Below are 21855 nucleotides of genomic sequence, written 5' to 3'. Positions count from 1 at the left end.
AGGCAGGCGCATTTATGGCCTAGTAGTACTTATTAACTGAAACTGCTCCACACAGCTGGTGGATTTTTATTATTTTATTTGCGTTGTATGCTCCATAAAGGGTCTTCTTCAAGGTCATATTAAGCTTAGATTTTATGCTCAAACCACACCGCGTTAGTTTAGTATTACACGTATTTGTATATACTGATACTATATATATATAAAACATGAAATAGATTTATCGATGTCTTTGTTACTCCAAAATCAACAATCAAGGTCATATTAAGCTTAGATTTTATGCTCAAACCACACTGCGTTAGTTTAGTATTACACGTATTTGTATATACTGATACTATATATATATAAAACATGAAATAGATTTATCGATGTCTTTGTTACTCCAAAATCAACAAAAAATCGCAGAATATAAGATAAAAACTGAAGAATTATGTGATAAGAATTTACCAATGTCTTTTTCTCTTTTTCTGGTAACTGATAATAATAATAATAATAATAATAATAATAATGATATAATGTAATGTAATTAATATTAATCACGATAAAAGGTAACAAACAAAATCATCTCGGTAAACGCTGTGACATCAGTAAATATCACATATTTTAGAACTGGTAAATATATGAATTATATGTCCCTATTATTAAAAAATATCATCAGAACAACGAGTTAATCCAAAACAAAATATTTAAGAAATAGTGCACAGAAAATCCGTGTTTTAACGTTATTAATACATGGAAAGAGGTTATATGTCCGCGGAATACTATTCAGGCAACGTATTATAACTGATTTTGAGTGTAATAATTTAGGTAAAACACAATTTTGCTATACATTATTTCTATTCTAATATGCCCTTAATCTAAAACAGTAGATAAATATAGTGGTGCTCTTTCTTGGTCGCAACAAAAACATTAACGTCATCGCACGTTAACGTGACGTCATTTTAGCATAAACGTGTTTTAACAGAAACAAGCATATTAGAATTAAATTCATGCAATTGAAGGCGTCTGTTGAACAACCAGGTTTGGTCATTCTATAGTTGGTGCAAGGGGGAAATTAATGAGAGATGCTGCACATTACTTCACCTCTCATGATCAGATTCAATCAACTCGAGTTACATAAATTACTAATTTTGTGCTAATTATCAGTGTCTGATTTTTATGCAAATCCATAAGCAGTAGTAAAATCGTTCTGCCCTACTGTGTTCTTGTATCTTACTTGTCTGTTTTTCTGTGTTAGCTGGTTGGGTGTAGTTGTGCGTTTATCTGTGGTACATGAATGTCTGCGCTATTGTTATTTATGTTGTAGTGTAGCTGTGATTAAGGATCGTAGCATTCCCTATGTCTATTCAGCCTTGTTCTACTTTCCCCTTCAACTTCCTCCCCACCCCTTTTTACCCCTTACCACTTCCTCCCCCTCTATCTATATTTGGCGTAAATTTATATGTACTTGTTAGATTTTTGAAGCAACCCGTCTGTAATATTTTTCCATTACAGCTTCTTTTTGTTGTGGGCCTACTTTGCAAATGCGTGGCTCTGAGGCTGTGTTTTTGGTGCTCTGTGCTTCCGAGAAATCTACTCTTACCTATTATCTTTTGTTTGACATAATATATTCATCATAATCGAGTTAAGTTAGTGATCAAGACTCTACAACACTGATGGGATATATTGTAGTCCGTGGTTGACACAATATATAGTAATATGCATTTTAGCTGAGTTAAGTGGGATTTTAAAGCTCTGCGACACAAATATCTGAAAGGCTATGCAACACTGATTGGTTATATCGCAGTCGTCCGAGGTTGACATAATATACGCATTATAATGGAGTTAATTTGATGTCTGAGGCTCTGCAACACAGATATGTCAATGGAAATGAATTTCATACACATACAGCAAAACTAGCAACATACTAAAGAACAGCTGTGTGAAGTTGGCTAAACAAACGACATACGACATTCAAAAAAGTTGAATGTCGTGCAAAAACCGACATTCAACATACGACATTCGAACTTTGACAAATAAAAATCGAATGTCGGTCAGTGCGCGACATACGACATTCCCCAAAAAGTTGAATGTCGTGCTAACAACGACATTTGACATACGACATTCGAACTTTGACACACAAAATTTGAATGTCGTTTATTGCGTGACATGCGACATACGACATTTGAAAAAAGTTGAATGTCGTGCAAAAAACGACATTGGGCATACGACATTCGAACTTTGACACACAAAAAATGAATGCCGTTCAGTTCGTGACATGCAACATACAACATTCGCAAAAAGTTGAACGTCGTGCAAAAAACGATTACTTTTTAAATTTTTGTTTGTCACAGTTCGAATGTCGTATGTCCAATGTCAGTTTTCGCACGACGTTCAAATTTTTTTCGAATCGTATGTCGTATGTCGCCTACTGAACGACATTATTTTTTTTTTGAATATCGTATGTCGTATGTCGTTTGTTTAGCCAATTTCACACAACTCAAAAAGAGCATATTGTCTGCCGGTTTACTTATGTCTCTCACATGAAGTGTGTGTGCGTGTGTGTGTATGTGTGTGTTTGTGTGTATGTGTGGACATTGATTTAGTGCTGTCTGTCTGTCACAAAGTTTTTCTGCGGAACCCCTCCGAAACCAATGTACGGACCGAACTTCAAAATATTGATCATTGCCAAGTCGGGTTTGTTAATCAGACTTTATGATGTTCTTGCCACTTCTCTTAACCCAAACTTTACAAAAGTGATCATTGCCACGCCTGGTCATGCATACCATTAGTATGTTCAAGTTGTTTTTTTCAGTTATTGTCCGTGATTTGTCAAGTGGTTTAAACAATATTTATTCAAATAATTGCATTTGTTACATTGTTACATAATTATATCAGCATAGAGGATTGAGTAGGACGCTAACAGCTATTATGTTTTAGCTATCTCTCTTGTATAATAGCAAGAATTCCTACTAAACCTTACAAGAGTGCTAAGCCTCATTTTACGACTATTATATGAAGTACACGGTCATCGATATTATTGAACATTAAATTTCACTGCGTAACTAACGCTTTAGAAACTTTAGAAAATATTTGACAAACTACACAAACACTCTTTATAACAAGGCACCGAATCACTGAGTGTACAAAGTTCCTCATGTTATCTTACGTAATGTAACATCACCATTGTGTTTTACTAAGGAAGTACAAATTACAAATGTGCACGTAAAGGTTAATTGGAACTTCTTCCGTATATGAACGCAACAAAATAGTTCTGTCCTGTCAATACGGAAGATAAAATATATCTTATATCACACAGAGTGAAATAATTTCCTGTAATATTAGTCTATAAATGACGAAAAACAGATATCCATGTGAGAAGATGAGTGTGGCGTGATTACGATGCAGCTATTTGTCTGTCAGACAAAGACGTTATTTTGAATTTAACTGATTTACTAAATCACGAAGCTTTGCGTTATACATTTCTAAATTTATCTGTTTGTTATTTGCCGAAGACAACAACAAAAAGGCAAATTCAGTGAATTGGTATCGCCCGGAGAATTGGATAAAAGTTTTACCTTTAAAAAGGATCTTCTGTCAACAAATTCAGATTTATCTTTTCCAAAATTAATGTCAGGTTTGTATCGATGTAAAATCATTTAACAGAAACACCTTACATATTCGCTTATTTTTCAGTAAAAGTGTATTTCTAACAGACGTCATTGAGTAAACATTGGCCAAAGCAAACGAAAATGCAACTGGACCTTCATTTTAAAGTGTTTGACAGATGATGTATCCTGCAAATGGGTCTGAGGAGCTCTGACAATGTTGCTTACTTGAAATACAAAATGAGAGTAAAGTACTGAGCAGAGCATTGCAAAGGCAACCAGGATCATACACAGCAAAATCCTTCACAACAATTTGTCATTGTAGCAGATTGTGCGCTCCAAATACTTATAAAATTATTTACAGTATACTGATAAAATATATAATGATACAATTTACAATAAATTGCTTAACAAGTAGGACTGACAGGCTTGCATTATTACTGATTTAAACAGGTGCTGCAATAAATAACATGATTATAGTTACCCTTGGTGCTTATCAAAAAGCAACATGTCCATGATTATAGTAGAGATAGGACCTATTTTTTTTAAAAACATAGATATGAAGTTAAAAAGCTTTGAAATGCAGGCAAACGTATATTTTAACCAGAAGTGTATAGTTAGGATCATTTGATATTTTCATACGAAAGAAAATCTTGTGATCAAGAAAATGTAACTCTTCACGGACAACCCGTGTCATAAAGGTTGAAAATGTGTTTGATGGTCAAAATATCTCTTTTTCGGGTAATGGGATTTTATCATTGTAGGCAAAATAGAGGTATAATAATAAATATTATATATTGGGTATTTTCTGTTTGGATGTATTGGGTCAGTGGCAAAATCACAACTTCGATTTAAACTAGTTTACCTCACTCCTTCAAACCGTTTCATTAAACTTGAGTTACAGCACAACGATCTGAGGTATAATCTTCCTTTATCTATTTTCTGTGAGTGAAAATACTTTCTAGCATTTAACATTATCACGCTACTTCTTTTGTTTACTATTTAAGTATTAACTTTGTTCTTCAAGAAAATATGATTTAAAATACATTTAAAAAGCACCAAAATGTGAATTGCATCACTTCAATAAATTTATATGCATTGTCTGAAATTTTTTTGAAATCCATGAGGAAGCGAAAATTGTGCAATTTTCAAAAAGAAAATGCATGTCTTTGAGAAAAGCAGATGTTGATTCAAAAGTAATGGAACACAACTTTATTTATAACAATGCCATATCACACCGTACATAATTTAGGTAAAATGCTTCTTCAATTCATCTATCATGTACTAGGCAATAAAAAATTGGTCTAGCTATATGTATCAACAAATTGAATATGGCAATTTTATATGAAATATAGGAGGAGTTATATTCGCTATCCTTGCACCTAGGGGGTCTTTTAGCGATAAAAGCTGTTTTATTACTGAGCAATTAGTTGTCATGGAAACTAACTCCAACTTATTCTTACTTATTCTGATGAAACGACAAAACAACAAAATCAAGATGTTGAAAAGTCGAAACAACGAAACCACGATGTCGTTGTTTCAACTTTTTAACATAGTAGTTTCGTGCTTTGCATCATCGTTGTTTCAACTTACCATTATCTTTACATATTGTAGTTTCGTTATTTTGACTTTTCAACATCGTAGTATCGTACTTTCGCTGTTGCGAATATGAGGCAAAGGCCCAAATGGGACACCGTAATAAGAATTTAACTAAGAAAAATGTTCAATGTATAAAATATTCAAAAAGATCCCCCGGAGGTATAGAATGCAACCAGGCAAAATAATAGCAAACTCGGTTAGACTGAGTCTGTTCAGGTAATGGAAAGTGCAAGTTAGCATCGGCTTAAGGGGACTTCTATTACAGATACACATTTTATTAGATAAACTCAGCGTAACTGAAAAGTTACCACCCTAATGGCCCTTATATTTTAAAATCGCACTTGACTGTATTAAAAGCATAACACGACTACGTTTTTGACGCAACTGAGACGTCATTGGTGTTAAGAATTGTCAAATTCGATTAACTCCATTTGAGGCACGGGCTGCACGTGCAAAATGACTTTTTTCAGCAATGTCGACATGTACGAAAATTCTATCGCAAATTATTCATCGCACTTGTAGTTAGTCGATAGACTAAAAGGAATACGTTAAAAAATCCAGAATATCTCTGCTAAGAATGCCATGTTAAAGGCACGATCAATGCCATCTGGCATGGTTGACGCCGAACTTTATTGTCGTGAAATTGCACGTCGTATGTGCTCTTCTCACCTGACAACCATGAAATGGGTTAGTAGACATGATCAGACAGGGTCTATGAGTAATAGACCGCGCACAGGCCATGAAAAGGTGACGGACGTCGATATTGTATATACCAGTAAAGAGGTATATATTAAGTAGTAACTTTTCAATGACGCCAAGTATATTAAGTAGATACAATGATTGATTTCAGCTCAATTAGATTTGAAAATTGAATACTGCTTAAGTCGGTGCTAGGGGGCGTGGGCAGTGTTGCATTTTCCATTACTGAGTAATTTAGATCTAAATTTGGATAATTGCCGAATGAAAAGACATTCAAATTTAAAGTTTTTGTAAGGAAATTCGTGATGCTAGCTGCTAAAACATAATTATGTATCGTTAAACGAACCACGGAACAGACTTAAAATATGTCACTAAGACATGGATGCCCCCATATCTATGAGACCAAACTCCCAGAAGTGTTAGGTATCAATGAACTATGTATGGGTGCTTGCTCTTGGATGTGAATGTCCATTCAAACTTCCTTTTTAAACATGTTCCTTCGGTACTGTAATTTAGCAGGATGAAATGTAACGGACATTTCCGATGCGTATGATTGTGCCATTGTTTCTTTCTGTTTTACTTTATTTACAACATTTCGATTAATTTAAACAGCTTTTTACGTCATACAGTCTGCTGAATTACAAGAAGAACAAATAAATCATTGGACAGATTCTAATTAGAATAAAAACATTAAGACTAAACAAAAGAGGGATTGGGTTTTCTACTGAAAAGCGTATGACAAACACAGATTGTGTGTTTAATTAATAACCAGAACTATCAAATAACTGAAAAAAAAGCTAAGTTCCAGGAAAACTGTGGGCAATATATTTGTATCATCTAACCTGCTGTTTTAAAGCAAAGATAAATGAAACATTGTGTCTGTCTAAACATTGTTTACTTTAGTTTTTTACGATATATATATTATTTGAATTAAAAACGTATGTAGAAAAAGCAGTTCATCTATCATTATTTTAATGAATGTTAACCTATTTACATCTGGTCAATAAGTCAATAATGCATCTTATAAACAAGCATTTTGGCAAGAAAGATTACCTTAACTAGAAGATGCTTTTGTAAAAAAGCGCATGTCTCCCCAAATGCATAGTCGTATAGGCAAGAAGTCAATAGGAGACAGGAGCGAAAGTCAAAGAGACACTGATAGTTGGCTGCAATAGGGATCATCTACTTGGCATGTCCAGTCATCCCACTAAGTTTCAACATTCTAGGCCTAGTGGTTTTCAAGTTATGAATTGGAAACGGTTTTCAATGTTCAGGCTCCTGTGATCTTGACCTTTGATCAAGTGACCCCAAAATCAATAGTGGCACCTACTCTGAATGTCCAATCATCCTATCAAGTTTCAACATTCTGGGTCAAGTGGTTTTCACGTTATTGATTGGAAAGTGTTTTCTATGTTCAGCCCCTTGTGACCTCTATCTTCAACGGAGTGACCCCAAAAAACAATAAGGGCCATCTACTCTGTAACTCCTATCACCCTATAAAGTTTAAAGGTTCTAGGTCAAATAGTTCTCATGTTATTGACCAGGAATGGATTTCCATTTTCTGTTCGCTGTAATCTTGACCTTTAATAGAGTGACTCCAAAATCAATGTGGATCATCTACTCTGCATGTCCAATCATCCTATAAAGTTTTAACATTTTGGGCAAGGGGTTCTCAAGTTATTGATCGGAAATAGTTTTCAATGTGCAGGCACCTGTGACCTTGACCCTTAACAGATTGGCCCCAGAATCAATAGGTGCCATTTACTTAGCATGACCAATCATCCTATGAAGTTTCAATATTCTGGGCCAAATGATTCTTAAGTTATTGATCGGAAATGGTTTTCAATGTTAAGGCCTCTGTGACATTGACCTTTAATACAGTGACCCTTAAATCTATAGGGGTCATTTACTCTGCATAACCAATCATCCCATGAAGTGTCAATATTCTGGGTCAAGTGGTTGTCAAGTTATTGATCAGAAATGGTTTTCAATGTTCAGGCCCCTGTGACCTTGACCTTTGATGGAGTGATCCCAAAACAATTAGAGCCGTCTACTCCAGCAGCCCCACCACCTTTGAAGTTTAAAGGTTCTAGGGCAAATTGTTCTTTAGTTATTGATCGGAAATGGTTTTCAATGTTTAGGCCCCTGTGACCTGGACCTTTAACAGAGTGACCCCAAAATCAATAGGGGCCATCTACTTTGAATGACCAACCATCCTATGAAGTTTCAACATTCTGGATCAAGTGAATAGATCGGAAATGGTTTTCAATGTTTGTTCAGACCCCTGTGACATTGACCTTTGATGGAGTGATCCCAAAAACAACAGGGGTCGTCTATTCCAGCAGCTCTACCACCTATGAAGTTTGAAGGTTCTAGGTCAAATGGTTCTTTAGTTATTGATCGGAAACAAGTGTGACGGACGAAAGGACGGCCGGACGGACAGGGCAAAAACAATATACATAATAATTCCCATATCATAGGCTAGTTTATTCCAAATATACACTATATAATAATTCTATTCACGAACTGATCATAGACATCTGACATAGTTCTTGGTGTTCTTTAATGTCAACATCACAGTGTTTTGTGTATTTTTTCGAATTTTTTATATTGGATGAAAACACGTTAATTTGAAATGAGTTGAACATCCGAGTAAAAACTGGTCTTCTTACCCTTACAATTGTAATTGTGCAGGAAGACGTAAGGTGTAAGCATCGCAACCCCTCTGGATGGTAACTAACTGGTAACTGAACAGTGTTGATGGCAATAGAATTGTTTTAATAAAAAGAGTGCATAATAATAAAAATGTGTTAACTAATCTATTGTTTTGATAGAAAATAATACATGTATTGGGCAGATTAAACTAAAGTGATATTTTTACTTTGATAATGAAAAATAACAGTGGACCTTAGTAAAAAGGAGTTACTATAAACATTATTGTTTAACACTAGTGTATTTGAATGTAAAGTGAAGCTGCATATCAATATTAAATTGAATTGTAACACTTCATCTCTAGAAATGAAAACTAAGAAACGTACATGTTAGACAGGTACGTTTCAGTACTTTTGTAAATGTACAATTATTACCAAAGTATTTGCTACTTACTTGTAGCCCTGTTACTTGCAATAAAATCTTTTATAACAAATGCATTTAGTCATAAATCCAGTCATTAGAACTTAACGCATAAAGCAGCGAGCGGCATGTGTGGCCAATTGTTTAATGTCGTTAGCATCAAGTCACTTGCCTTTTACCAATGTAAGTTCGAGCCTTACTTGTGCGTAGAATTCTTCATGTGAGAAGTCATCAAGCTGGCTTACGGAGAAGGTCGGTGGTTCTACACAGGTCCCAGCCCGTGATGATATTCTGCCAAGAAGGGCATCTGGAGTCTTCCATGAACGTTAAACCCAAGAAAAACACACAAAAAATGAAGCATTAAGGGACACTTAATAAATAACAAAATCACTTGAAATTTAGGCCTCGTTTTGCTAAATATCTTTGAATCATTTTTGAAATATACATTTTTACACTTGATAAAAAATAATTTGCTAACGTTTTAATGTCTTCTTGATCTTGATACATTGTTTTTAACCATTTTCATGTACTTCGGAGCAAACATTCGCTGGATATCATCATTTAAATATATCAGGATGACAGAAAAGTCTTCTGCAATAAAATCATATGGGCATCATTATTGAAACACCTTGCACAATAACATGTTTGCTATCCATTATCTGAACATGTTGCATGGTGAACATAATTGTTGCATGTGTGTGCATGTGTGCGTGCGTCCGTGCGTGTATGTGTGTTCTTGTTTTGCGTCCTTTCTAACAATTGTTCAGTCAAATAAACGACAGTGTGTACTTGGAGCGGTGAGCCCATGCCCAACATTATAGTGTTGTCTTACAGGAAAATCACGCAGTGACCATGTAGCATGATGTCCTCTACCCAGTCACTTAATACTGACAACGGTCTGACCAGTCATAGTATTATCCTGGTAATGCCGAGCACCAAGCGAAAAAGCTTCTAGTACCATTTTCACTTCGTTGATATGACGCGGCCAGGGTGCGAAACCACGATCTTCCGCACTCGATGCGGGACTACCAAGGCACTTTTACGTAACTGGATAATGCCTGTATTTACGTTCTTGTGTACGATTCCTGTTAAATAACAACATTTTCGAATAATTAATCCTTTAGGAAACAGGATTCACAGAGATAAAGCTCGGATCCTTAATCTTGAAAAATATAAATTTCGCCACGGTATCCGCCATTTCTTACCGAGAAAAAATCCCTAAAGCAGTCATCAAGTATTGGCAATATATTCAATCAATTCTAGCAGAAATTCGATATAGGATGTCATTATAATGAAAAAATAGAAAGTCCCTACCTAGCCTTAACTGAAGAGATAGAAAGTCCCTACCTAGCCTTAACTGAAGAGATGGAAAGTCCCTACCTGGCCTTAACTGTGGCAGAGTCACCTAAATACTTTACACAATATAATCATAACGAGAAAAAAGCATGGGCGATAGAGAAGAAGTGACAGCTTATGTTCTGATTTAGCACACATGTGAAAAGGATTTTCTCCTTGAAGCAAATTTATCTAATAACAATGGTTATTTTTGTTCTTAATCTGATCTTTATTCATCTGTCTTCTTGCTAGATACATAAAAATGCCATTTAGCCATCTGTCTTCTGCCATTAACGCGTCTTTATATTTTCAGGTTATCAAAATGTAGTTATCTCTGGAAAGTGTTTAGAAAATAAAATTGATTGGCTTTTCTCCTTCAAAAAGTTATCCGCGGCATATTTATTCAAAAGGAAATCAAAACAGTCAGAATATCTAAATGGTTGTAACTGCGTCTTTAACAGATGCATGCTGATAATGCAATAGAAAAAAGATAATCAATAGAATATCCAGATTTTGTGACTGTTTCAAAATGAGTTTCCTTCTTGAATGATGTGAAGGTAAAGTAAAGCCTTTTTTACCTTTGGGTCCATCTAAATAAACTACTTGTAGAAAACTTGAATGTAGAAAACTCATACTTAAAGCATGAGATCAAAGTTTTAATTACTTCACAGTGAGTTAATACGAAACATATAGATATTGACAGACGTTACAAAATGTTGTTACTAGAGTTACTTATATACATTTCCAAAATATTCCTCATGTAAGCTCAGCTCGTCCTTGAACGTTTGGTTTCTAAATAAAAAATGAACATTTAAAACAAGGTCAACGAGTACTCAGTACTAATGAATACTCTTAAATACTTCCTTTAATTCATGCTGCAAAAATTTCGGTCACGTCGATATGCAAGAAGTAATTAAGATGACAGTAAAACCCTGACCAATTTCCTGTAAATATTGGTCAACTGGTAATGAAAATATGTTTTGGCGGAAAGAGACGATGATTTTTCTGTAAAACAAAACGTTTGTTCTCAACGCCAGATCGCCTCTTCTTCGATTAACATTAATAGGATTCATTGGAAACGTTTAAACATTACATACTCGTACAACAGCGAATACAGTATACAAGAAAATACCTTTGAAGCAATTTAACCAACCAAGCAAAATAGAAGCAGTCTTGCTTCGTCTCTTTGTGAAAATTAATGAAATGTGCAACACACCTTATACTTCCTAACATCGGTTTATTTCTGTTGCATTGCAAAATTGAATGTATTCTATGATAACTGCAGGGACTAGAAAATATAAAAATAACGAGTCCTAGGAGTATTCCTTTGTAAATGGATGAGGTGTTTTAATATGCTTTACCTTCTTTATTTATAAAAAATACATCGTTCACAAAAGTATTGAAAAAAGTTTTACGAAATGTTCTGTTGCCTTATACAACTAAATCAATTTATTCTTGTTTGTTTTTCTGGTAACTAGTCGTTATAGAATAATTTATTTATTGTCTCAAATGAATAAAATGTCACTGCGCCATAATTTCCTTCCTCAACTATCATGTTATCAGCTACAATAATTGATAAAAAAAACAACGGGCAGCTGCTGTTTCCTAATGCAATTAGTTAAATTTTATGGCAAACCATTATTTAACCAATTACTCATAAAATAAGCACATCCGTATTATTCAATATTTCGATTATGAAACCCTTATAAAATCTATAGTAACGTAGTTTAGACATACTTTTTATATGCTGGCACTGCTCATGCTCAGTGCCTTACCAAACTATAATGATGCTGAAACATGTGTTTTCTTTCTAAAGCAGCAGTGTCATACTATCTTCGCCTAGTTACCAATTACTGGTGTTTGGTACTACTTTTAAACTATAATGCGATACATATTAGATTCATTCAAATGTCAGGACATTTTATGTTTTTTTTTTTATTTTCAGATGAAGATGTTTCCCACATAGATGATCATATAGAAGATGATGCCTTAAATGTTTTCGAAAACGTTCAAAAGTAAGTAAAAAGTGTTTCATTATTCTTACACGGATGCTTTATCATCATACCTTAACTAATGTGAGTTTCCGATAAATGATCATCTCTTTGATATGGGCCCTAGCAGTAGTTCAGTACTGAAAAATACCAAGCATGTGTTACTGGGCTCTGATGCATTCCTGTTTATTTGTTTTCCACAAATAACTACAGATTTCAACAAGTGTATACCTTTAAACGTCGAAAATGGTTTCTTGAATTTTATGACCATAATTTGGAATCGGAGATTAAATTCAAAAGCAATCTAGAGCCTTTTCTGCGACAAACTATATCACAGCCTAATTTTATAGAGATTTGTACAAATCTGGAGCATGGGCATTATTTATCAAAAGTACCATAACGTGTAGTATCAGACACACTGTATGTTTAGAACACCCGTTTTTCTTAGAAACGTAGAGCACGAAATTAAATAAAGCCTTCTTACTTAGTTAGTCGAGCACGAAATTTTACAAATCTTTCTTACTTATTTAAAAGGATTCAATTTGTTTTCATCAGGGCCATAGGAATGGGGGTGGGGTTGGCCGGCGGGGGCGCCCCCTCCCCCTATAATTTGACCGATTAAGGTAATTATCTTAGCAATGTTTTGATAGCGAGTCAATTTTAGTTGTGCTCTGCCAGTTTTGTAATTGTTTTAGATGGTAAGATGGGCTAAGCATACACAACTAAAAACAAAACAAAGTGTTATGGTCAGATACCAGTTTCGGACTTTATGTGCATCATATATTATAAAAAGCATCTTGAGCATTAACAGCAATATATTCACAAGGAAAAGCCAAAATAATTGATAATATTTTTCTATGGGCTGTTTATGATGCTAAATAAGAATACATATATTTATCATTCATGCCAAACTCGCAGATCGAGGAAACTGAAATATGCAGATTTAAGCTATAAAGAGGTAAAGATAAATTCTATTTACCGTCGCTTTGTGAAACAATTAACATAAGCTCTGTAGAGCTTTTTGAGCGACCCCATTTTAAGAACAGTTAAAACCAATTATATCTTACCCCCAGCGATTTGCTGGTATTAATTTCATCTGGGTCGACTGAGGCAATCGTGATAAAGTGCCTTGCCCAAGGACACACCGCAAAGGGAGTAGCCAGGATTCGAACCAGGGACCTTCACCTCCGTAGGAAAGCGTCTTAGCCCTCTCGACAATTGCGACCAATGCAATATAGCACATGTTTAGATGGTTTTATGTCGCATTATAATACACATCAATTAAATAACTGAATGATATGTGTACGAAGATTTTTTATAAAATTAAAACTCATTCGTTTGATTCTGCCGCAATTTTGCATTTCTCCATACATGACAATTTCCCTCCCCCCGCCCCTTACACGTACACTTATCATTTCAGTTTGACTGTTTCTGTCGAGTCCGCTGGTGGTGTGTCGCGTGCAAGACCTGATTGCTAGCTTAAAAGTCGAGGTCATACTTTCAGGTCAAAGGTCAAAACTCGGTGCTGATTTGCTTGTCCGAACTGTAATTCAGCCATGGGTTGATATATTCTTAAATACTTTGGCACAAATGTTTGCCTCGATAAGATGATGTGTCATGTTAACAACCAGATTGGTAGCTAAAAGGTCAAGGTCATACTACGTTCAAAGATCAAAGTTTGTTGCAGTTGTCCTTGTCTGGGATGAGGGTTTCTTAAATAACTTTGCACAATTGTTTGCCTCAATGAGACAGTCTGTCAGGCTTAAATAAATAAAAGGTCAAGGTCACACTTAGGAGTCAAATGTCAAAAGTTGATACAGTTTCTCATGTCTTGCCTGTAATTTAGCCATGGATGGAGATGTTCTTAAATAATTTAGCAGAAATAATTGCCGCAATCAACCACCAAATAGTATCATAAATGGTAGTCCTTTTGACAGCTGGTGGGCTCGACATATTGCTCGTGGACATCTAGTTTACTTAAGATACAGAGTTGTTTTCCGTATCTGGTACGAGTATTTTTAAGTTTAGAAAGGTACCATTAAGAATATAAGCATCTTATCAAGACGGAAAAAGTGGAAACTCCACAGGTCGTTCAACACAACAAAAACGAAAATGTTGCAGGCTCATGACTTGTTTTCTAAAGCTGAACAGAAAGACGTAAAATTTACTGACTGGGTAAAGGTCGAGATAAATTATTCTGTCATCCTGAAGAGTTCATACTTGAACGGGTACTTGTGAGAGTAGATTTGTATTCTCTTTTCAATAAGCGTCTACGGTATTTTGGCAAATAAGTTCAGTATGATCTTATTGATTTAGAACACTCGTTATTTTTATAATAATAATAATAATAATAATAATAATAATAATTATTATTATTATTATTGTTATTATTATTATAACGTTCAAAGCTTTTCTTCATAAAGGGTATATATGTAAAAGTATGAAATCACAATACCTCTATAGAAACACGGTTGCCAGTTTTAGTTTTATCCTTATTCATGGTCATACTTCACCTAAAGTTAGGACTTAGGTTTCGTGGAACAGCTATTTGCACAGTTTACTCCTAAGGTGTAAGTTCAAACTTTATCATAAACTGGTCAAGCCTCCTGCAAAAGCATCGAGTACATGCGTTTATGATTCAATGAGTTTTGACGGATATATCTTTACGTTTTTAAATGTATTCATGTGATCTCTGTATTCTCAAGGCCGGGGATATTGTTATATACATTTTATTGTATTGTACTGTATCCATGTGCTCAGCCGCCGTGTACGAGTGCCGTTTATACATGCCTATATTTCCATATGGAATGCTGTATAAGCGACTGGGCCCTGTTAAATCTTTTAAATGTGTTTTCCATTGCTTATACATGTACACGGAATTGGCAATGACAGACGAGACTGCAATGCCCAACTTTATATCACCGTCTCACCGGAATAACACACCGTAGACAGGTTGCATTATACCCCACCCAATCGCATTTTACTGATACCGGGCTGACTAGTCCTAGAACAATTCTCTGTCCCTATTGGTGAGCACCAAGCGAGAAAGCTACTTTTACTTATTACTCGTCTCTTGAAATTGATCGATTATTTTTTGCGTTGAAGACAATATGTACATATGTACGGAAGTTTCATTATTTTGCTTAAATGTCTTAAGTATGCCAAGTTAGGAATACACATAGAAGTTGTTATGAAATTTCATACTTCAGTTTACTTCTTAAATTTCATTAATTTTACTATGGACAAGGTAAGGTGACTTAGAGCTTTATGTTCAAATTATTGATTATGGATTTATAAAACATTGTTTTTTCTCTCCTTTAATTGACTGAGGAATTTGGATTAAATAACTCATGAATCTATGTTTTGAAAAATAATAGAGGTGCTTTTAAGTGCCGCTTACAGCAGTTGTACAATCGTTGTCGAAATGGATCGTAAAACAGCATGTTTTAATAAAAAGATGAGGAAAAGCAAAACAAACATTTCTTAGGATTTTGACTGATAAAGCAAAATATTTGTGAATGGGTTTTGATAACTGCATTTTTTTCATAGATGATAATTGAGAGTTACATTTTTATCATTATCAAAACATTTATACATTCAAGTGTTGTTTTTGTCGCTCCAAAACCAAATTGTTGTATTGACTGTCGTATGGGCATTCCACTCATGGTGTTAACTCTCTCCAATAATTACAGACATTATTGCTGTTTTCATTCGAGGTTTTTTCCCTTTAAACCAATTAAGGTAGTTCTGCACGTTTGGATTGAATTTTTTCTACAATGTAGAATTTAATTGAACTCATATTTTTCAAAAATTCAGTATATTCCTAGAAAATAAAGCAAATAAAAAGGATAGGGTCGTGTGCTTGACATTTTGCTAGACTTGAAGGAAATTTGACCTCACGCATTATTTTTTCTTAATGGGAGTCTATGGGAAAATCGTAACTTTCAAAACATTATCACGAATAGAATTTTTCTACAATGTAGATTTTAATGTAACTTTTCACAGTTGTAAATAAACATATAGCCTATAATGTGGTGAAATGAAATGTATAGGTCTGTGTGCTTATTATAGAGATATTGACCATGATTAAAGTGAACCAAGTATTTCACGCTAATTTTAAGACATTTTAAAAATTATTTAACGTATTATATGTTTTAATATCATATTTTGACTTTAGATAACAGTAATTAACTCGCAAGTTGTCATTAATTCATAGAATTATTTTCATTTGTTTACGCCGAATCCAGGTTTTATTCTACGTTTTCCGGATAAATGACTTTACGCTATCACTTCCGGTTTATCAAACGTGCAGAACTACCTTAAGACATACATTTCAGGCACAAAGAAATTGGACAAACAGGAAAAACTCTAACACGATTGTTAAATAACGATTGTTTCTGTAATTGACTCTTTCTTTCCTTTCAACCGTGAATGCAAAATGTAAGACAACAGTAAACTGGAAAATATTTAAACAAGGATATAATTCGAATTTAGACAAAAGTATAAGGCAGAAATCAGCCTTAAAACAACAATAAGAACAAAAGTATACAAGCATTGTTGACATACGATTGTTTGTTTCTGGAATGATGGAATTTATATGTACAGGTTTTAATATGACTTCGCCGACGTTTAAGACATTTCTCTCCGAAAACAAATTAACAAGATCAGGTTATGAGATATCTTTTCTATTCTTTTGCTTATTTTATAATATAATGACGTATTCCGAAATATTAAGATAATAAAATTTATCAAGTTATTTTAAAATGTAACTATTAAGAAATAAAATCTGTGAAAGGATTATGAAGACTCACCTGCACTACAATCTGTGTTATCTGATGTTATGTATTTTACCTTGTAAACGTCACAATACCATTCATACTGAGGAAACAGGGCCTTGATCATTTACACGTATTACACGTTAAAATAAACTTCCTCGAGTTTAATACTTTAATGAGAACAATACGTGAGATAATGCACATTTTATTACCACTAATGAACATACACAATATAAGCTAGTCTGATATTATTCTGCTTGGTTACGTCTAGTCTGATATTATTCTGCTTGGTTACGTTGATGGTCTCAAATCATTTTGTCACAGAATTCATTAACTGTTACAACAGCAAGTTTTAAGTGTTGTAGCCGTAAAAAGCCTCCCGGTAATTGGACTCATTGTTCTTACAATATTTCCATCCAATGCTCATGTATAACAGAATTCCACTTAACACGGTGCTATGGGACTTGAAGTGTTGTATATATACTTATCCCTAAAACCAAGTTTGCTATTGTTTCGTTAATTTGCTGTGTATGCTTCCCAAAGACCTTCTATATATTTTATCATTTATTACCATTATGTGGTCGAGTAGTATACAATCTGGAGAAGTCAAATGTCTAAAATACGATATTTTCAATGTGTTTATTGATCAGAATAAATTGATACCACAATTCTCATACTCTACACCACAGTGTTCTTTACATGATCTTTGAAGAGTCATTCAGCATAATGTTTATTCATTTTTTTTCTCTAGTGTTTTGTATAATTTTATATGATCTTTTCTGTAGTTTGCATGCAATGCCATTACGAATGTTTCAGGTCGAAATTCACTTGACTTTCATTTACACATTCATTTACTTTCGAATATGGGATTTTACAGTAAGATTTTGTAAATGTTAACTGGTTAAACGCTCCGATAGTGATTTTCCACAGACAGTATCTGCATTAAGTGCCTGCATTGTTTCTCTATGCGTTAGCTTTGTACTTGATGCTGATTAGTTTTACTTTTCTATTTATTATTGTTTACATATCCATTATTCCAACACCAACACATGCATTACAGAGGTAGCGATCGTTTCAAGTAGGCTACGTTCTTGGATTCTAGCTTTGTCTTTCGGATCTTTGTTCTTTTATCTTGTATTTGCTTCTCCTGTTTAAGGAGAGATGTCTACTAGCAAACTTTGGACATCCTTAACTCAGAAACAGAACGTGAAAATGATGTTATATAGGATACATTGCATTTGAGTTTTGTGATTAGCTGATTTACTTATAATGTTTCATTACCTATCAAAATCTATAAGGTGCTTTGATCAACGTATAATTAATAATTTGCAAACTTATACAAATATCAAAAGGAAATGCATGTTTACTTCATATTTTGCCAAATGAAACAGAGAAGTAAATTGGATAGGGATTAATATCCGACAGTAAAAGGAATGTCCTGCTGCGAGACGCGTTGACAACACTCAATATTGCAGCATTGCTCCTCTTTTGCCCAGGATAAGTGTCAAATGTTGAATGTGACACAACCATTTTTGTTTAAAATAGGTAGATGGACGACCTTTGGAGTTTTGATTTTTTTATTTCACTATGCCATGTGGTGGCTGAACACTCAGTTAGAAGTGTTATATTACGATATTTTCAGGGTGTGCAGGACGACATATGTACTGTTTAGTTTTTCAGATTAGACATTTCTACTTGGATGTTTCCAATACTCCCGCTTTCATAGCTTTTGGGAATTGTTTGAGCACCCCTTGGATAAAGTGCCAACTTCTTAATTTTGTCTTTGATATACAGGCTCCATAACTTCAGATACCCACTCTAAATTCCAGTTTGTTTACTTCGGCCAGTTATTTCCTCGTTTAGGGTAAGCCCATTATTTTAACTGTGGACCATACGCCGCTATTTGTGACATTCCATTGTGTATCATTAAAGTTTCCATGTGCACCAACGTATGAAAACATCTGCAGATGTCTCAAAATTGTTACTGGTAGATGATTAAATGTAGCGTTCTGCTCAACTCGGAGCTAGGGGCTGTTGACGTTATCATTCATTTCCAGTTATTGAATGTCCATCCCGATTTCGTGTCCGGTCTGTAACTTTGTCGTTGATGAATGGATTTGATCAGTCATTTACATACCAGTTACCACTTCCATTCGAAGGAAGCTGTATAATGAACATGCACTTTTTCAGAAAAAATCTTTAGTTTTTCTTCTAATTTTACAGTGATGCATGGAAAATAACATTATATTCTGTTGGTGAGTAGGTGTTGCTAATTAACCAAGCAATGTTCGTATTTTTTATTTCAGAAAATCCTTCCAAAGTTACAAACGCCTTGTATGCCGCCGTTGGAATCACCACTGTGTTCCATGGACAAACAGACCTGGCTTTAAATGTTGCAATGGACTTTCATGCAAATGCAATCTCTGGATGCAGAACTGCCGCTGTGTCAGTCGACTTTGGGGACGTTAGATAAATCGAAGATTTGATATTATGTCCCATGGAAACATTATGTCTCAATTTTTCTGAGATTTCAATTATAAGAGGACACTCCTTATTAGTCTGTTTTGAATACAAATATTTCTTACAAACATGTACCAGATTTGCATATAAGCGGAATGATTCAGAACAAAATGAGAAAATTAAAAGAAAAAATGCATAAGTGTAATATGTGTTCAGTTGTCATTTTCTTTACTTTTATCATACACGGTTTTAACTGAAGTAACCTTATGGGTGTAAGGCGGGTACTGTTCACAGATTTTATGAAATAAAAATGACTGGATATCAGAGTATTTAGCCACTTCCCAACATAGTTCAGGTTAAGTAGAGCAAGAACAGGAGCGCATCACAAGCCACCAGGGTGTATAGTTTTGTTGACATATCTAAAAATCTTACATACAACCTAAATTCAACAGAAGACTTTAAACCGCACATTTTCTACGAAAATGAAATGACAGATATTTCGCGTGTCTGTGTGTTTGTCTCTGGCAACCAGTGATACATAAAAGTAGGTTTACTAATGATAAGAACTACTTTACTTCTATCCTATAATTTAGATCGAGACGCTGTCAAGATTATAAAACAGGAAGACACTATTATGGGGTTTTCAGGACTAGTCAATTTCTTTTTAACATCCACTTAAATGTACCATCAGTAAGATTTTAGTCTTAAAAATATTTCAGGAAATATTTAAACAGTACTGAAAACCAAAATGCCAATTTAAAGCGCGTATGTCTTTTAATTCTACCGTTTTCTTACGCCAACTTTAAATTACTTACTGGTATTATATGTTTACAATAGCTCGTAAAGTCACAAGTTGCGTGAAATATTTCCAAAACAACAGGTGTCCACAGGGCTAGTTACACAAGAGTTTAATTAAATGTTGTTGTTGTTTTTTTCTACTTATTTCGAAAGCTACTAACTAACGTGGGTGTAATGCATAACGTTATCCCAGAAGAATATCAAACGACTGTAAATTCAGCAGCATTTCAATGAAACAACATGTTTATAAGTGTAACAGAGAAATGCAAATTCGTCCTAATAACGTTGAATTTTGAAATAACAGTTTCAAGAGATCAATTCTTAAGAATGACCTTCGACAAAATAACAGTATAGAGATATAATATATTAAGTAAAGTCTAGAAATTAATTTCTAAGTCCTTCAAATAACAAAAAAATATGTTTTTTTCAAATGTGAAATTAGTGATTGTTTTGTTTATATCAATAACAGAAGTTTAAATATGTAATTTAAAATTGTGATCCACAAAGAAAGACAACTCTTGCCTTAGGCAGAGATATCTCTTAGTTTACTTCCCTTGCAATAACACAATATATGGTTTTAGACACAATATCATACCTTTTTGCACAACACCAAATTTAGGATATATTCATACATAATTGATTTCCCGTATGTTTTTGTCAGCTTACTTATGGTAAAAAATAACTTTTTACAAGCTGGTAATAAAATGAAATACCATGAAGAATTCTATAGTGAAAATATTACAGTTTTGCTTTTATCAAAATGTCACAGAATAACAGGCTTTGTAATACAGGACAGGTAAGATTAGTAAAGATGCACTTTTTCCTGTGCCAAAACAGTACATGTATATTTTCTCAGTTTATAAGAATACAATATAGAAACATGAATTAAATAATTAGAAAGCAAGTTTGTTGTAAGAATCAATTAAAGGGTACAGTCAAACTTGTACTAGATATACCTCTGTACAAAGAACACTGATTTCATTTCCGGTTTCAACCTCTGCAGTATATTAAAACCTGTCAATACAGATTACCTGTAAATATGAACCATTTTATGCTGTTCCAATTCTAGTTTTCTATAAGACTGGATATGAATCAATTTTCAGTAAAGACATGACACCGATATAAATTTTCAAGTTACAAATCAGATTCGTTTGCTATAAAAACTGGCTTAAATATCCATCTGAAAATAGAACATTTTCGACAGAAAACATAAGTTAACCGACACAAAATTATAAGAATACTGTGTCTTTCATTTTCACCAGATTTTGTAATTCAGTTAGGACCCATGGGTAAATTGTATTATATTTGATTTTAATTGCCGAAGGTTCGAAATAATATGTTAAGGTTTATTAAGCGTACACATATATCTACATTCTAAAGTTTTAAATTGCCCATTTTCAGAATTAAAGAGTTTGCTAACAATAAACACCCAGTTCTATTCCTCACGTGCGCAGGTTTATACGAGCGAACTTAGCATGAGGTCACAAACAAGTAAATAGTTTTCCCTATATATTCTATATAAACAGCTACCAAACACAGCTA

General features: G+C 34.1%; 2 protein-coding genes across 7 annotated transcripts in view; both read left to right on the top strand.

Moving 5' to 3' along the window:
• LOC123552512 (uncharacterized) overlaps window positions 1-19720 on the top strand; it is an 82523-nt gene extending 62803 nt beyond the window's left edge. For all 3 annotated transcript variants that reach the window (XM_045342226.2, XM_045342224.2, XM_045342225.2), the window contains exons 2-3: window positions 12235-12304; window positions 19362-19720. In XM_045342226.2, the coding sequence (XP_045198161.2) occupies window positions 12235-12304; window positions 19362-19524 (233 nt within the window). In that variant the 3' untranslated portion in view covers window positions 19525-19720. The remainder of the gene's footprint in view (window positions 1-12234; window positions 12305-19361) is intronic.
• Window positions 1-21855, top strand: part of LOC123552510 (uncharacterized) — a 206793-nt gene that overhangs the window by 106031 nt on the left and 78907 nt on the right. The window lies entirely within an intron of this gene.

The sequence above is a fragment of the Mercenaria mercenaria genome, chromosome 4, assembly GCF_021730395.1.
Source record: "Mercenaria mercenaria strain notata chromosome 4, MADL_Memer_1, whole genome shotgun sequence".
NCBI lineage: Eukaryota > Metazoa > Mollusca > Bivalvia > Venerida > Veneridae > Mercenaria > Mercenaria mercenaria.
The sequence above is the reverse complement of the archived record's forward strand: the minus strand, read 5'-3'. Positions and strand labels throughout refer to the sequence as shown.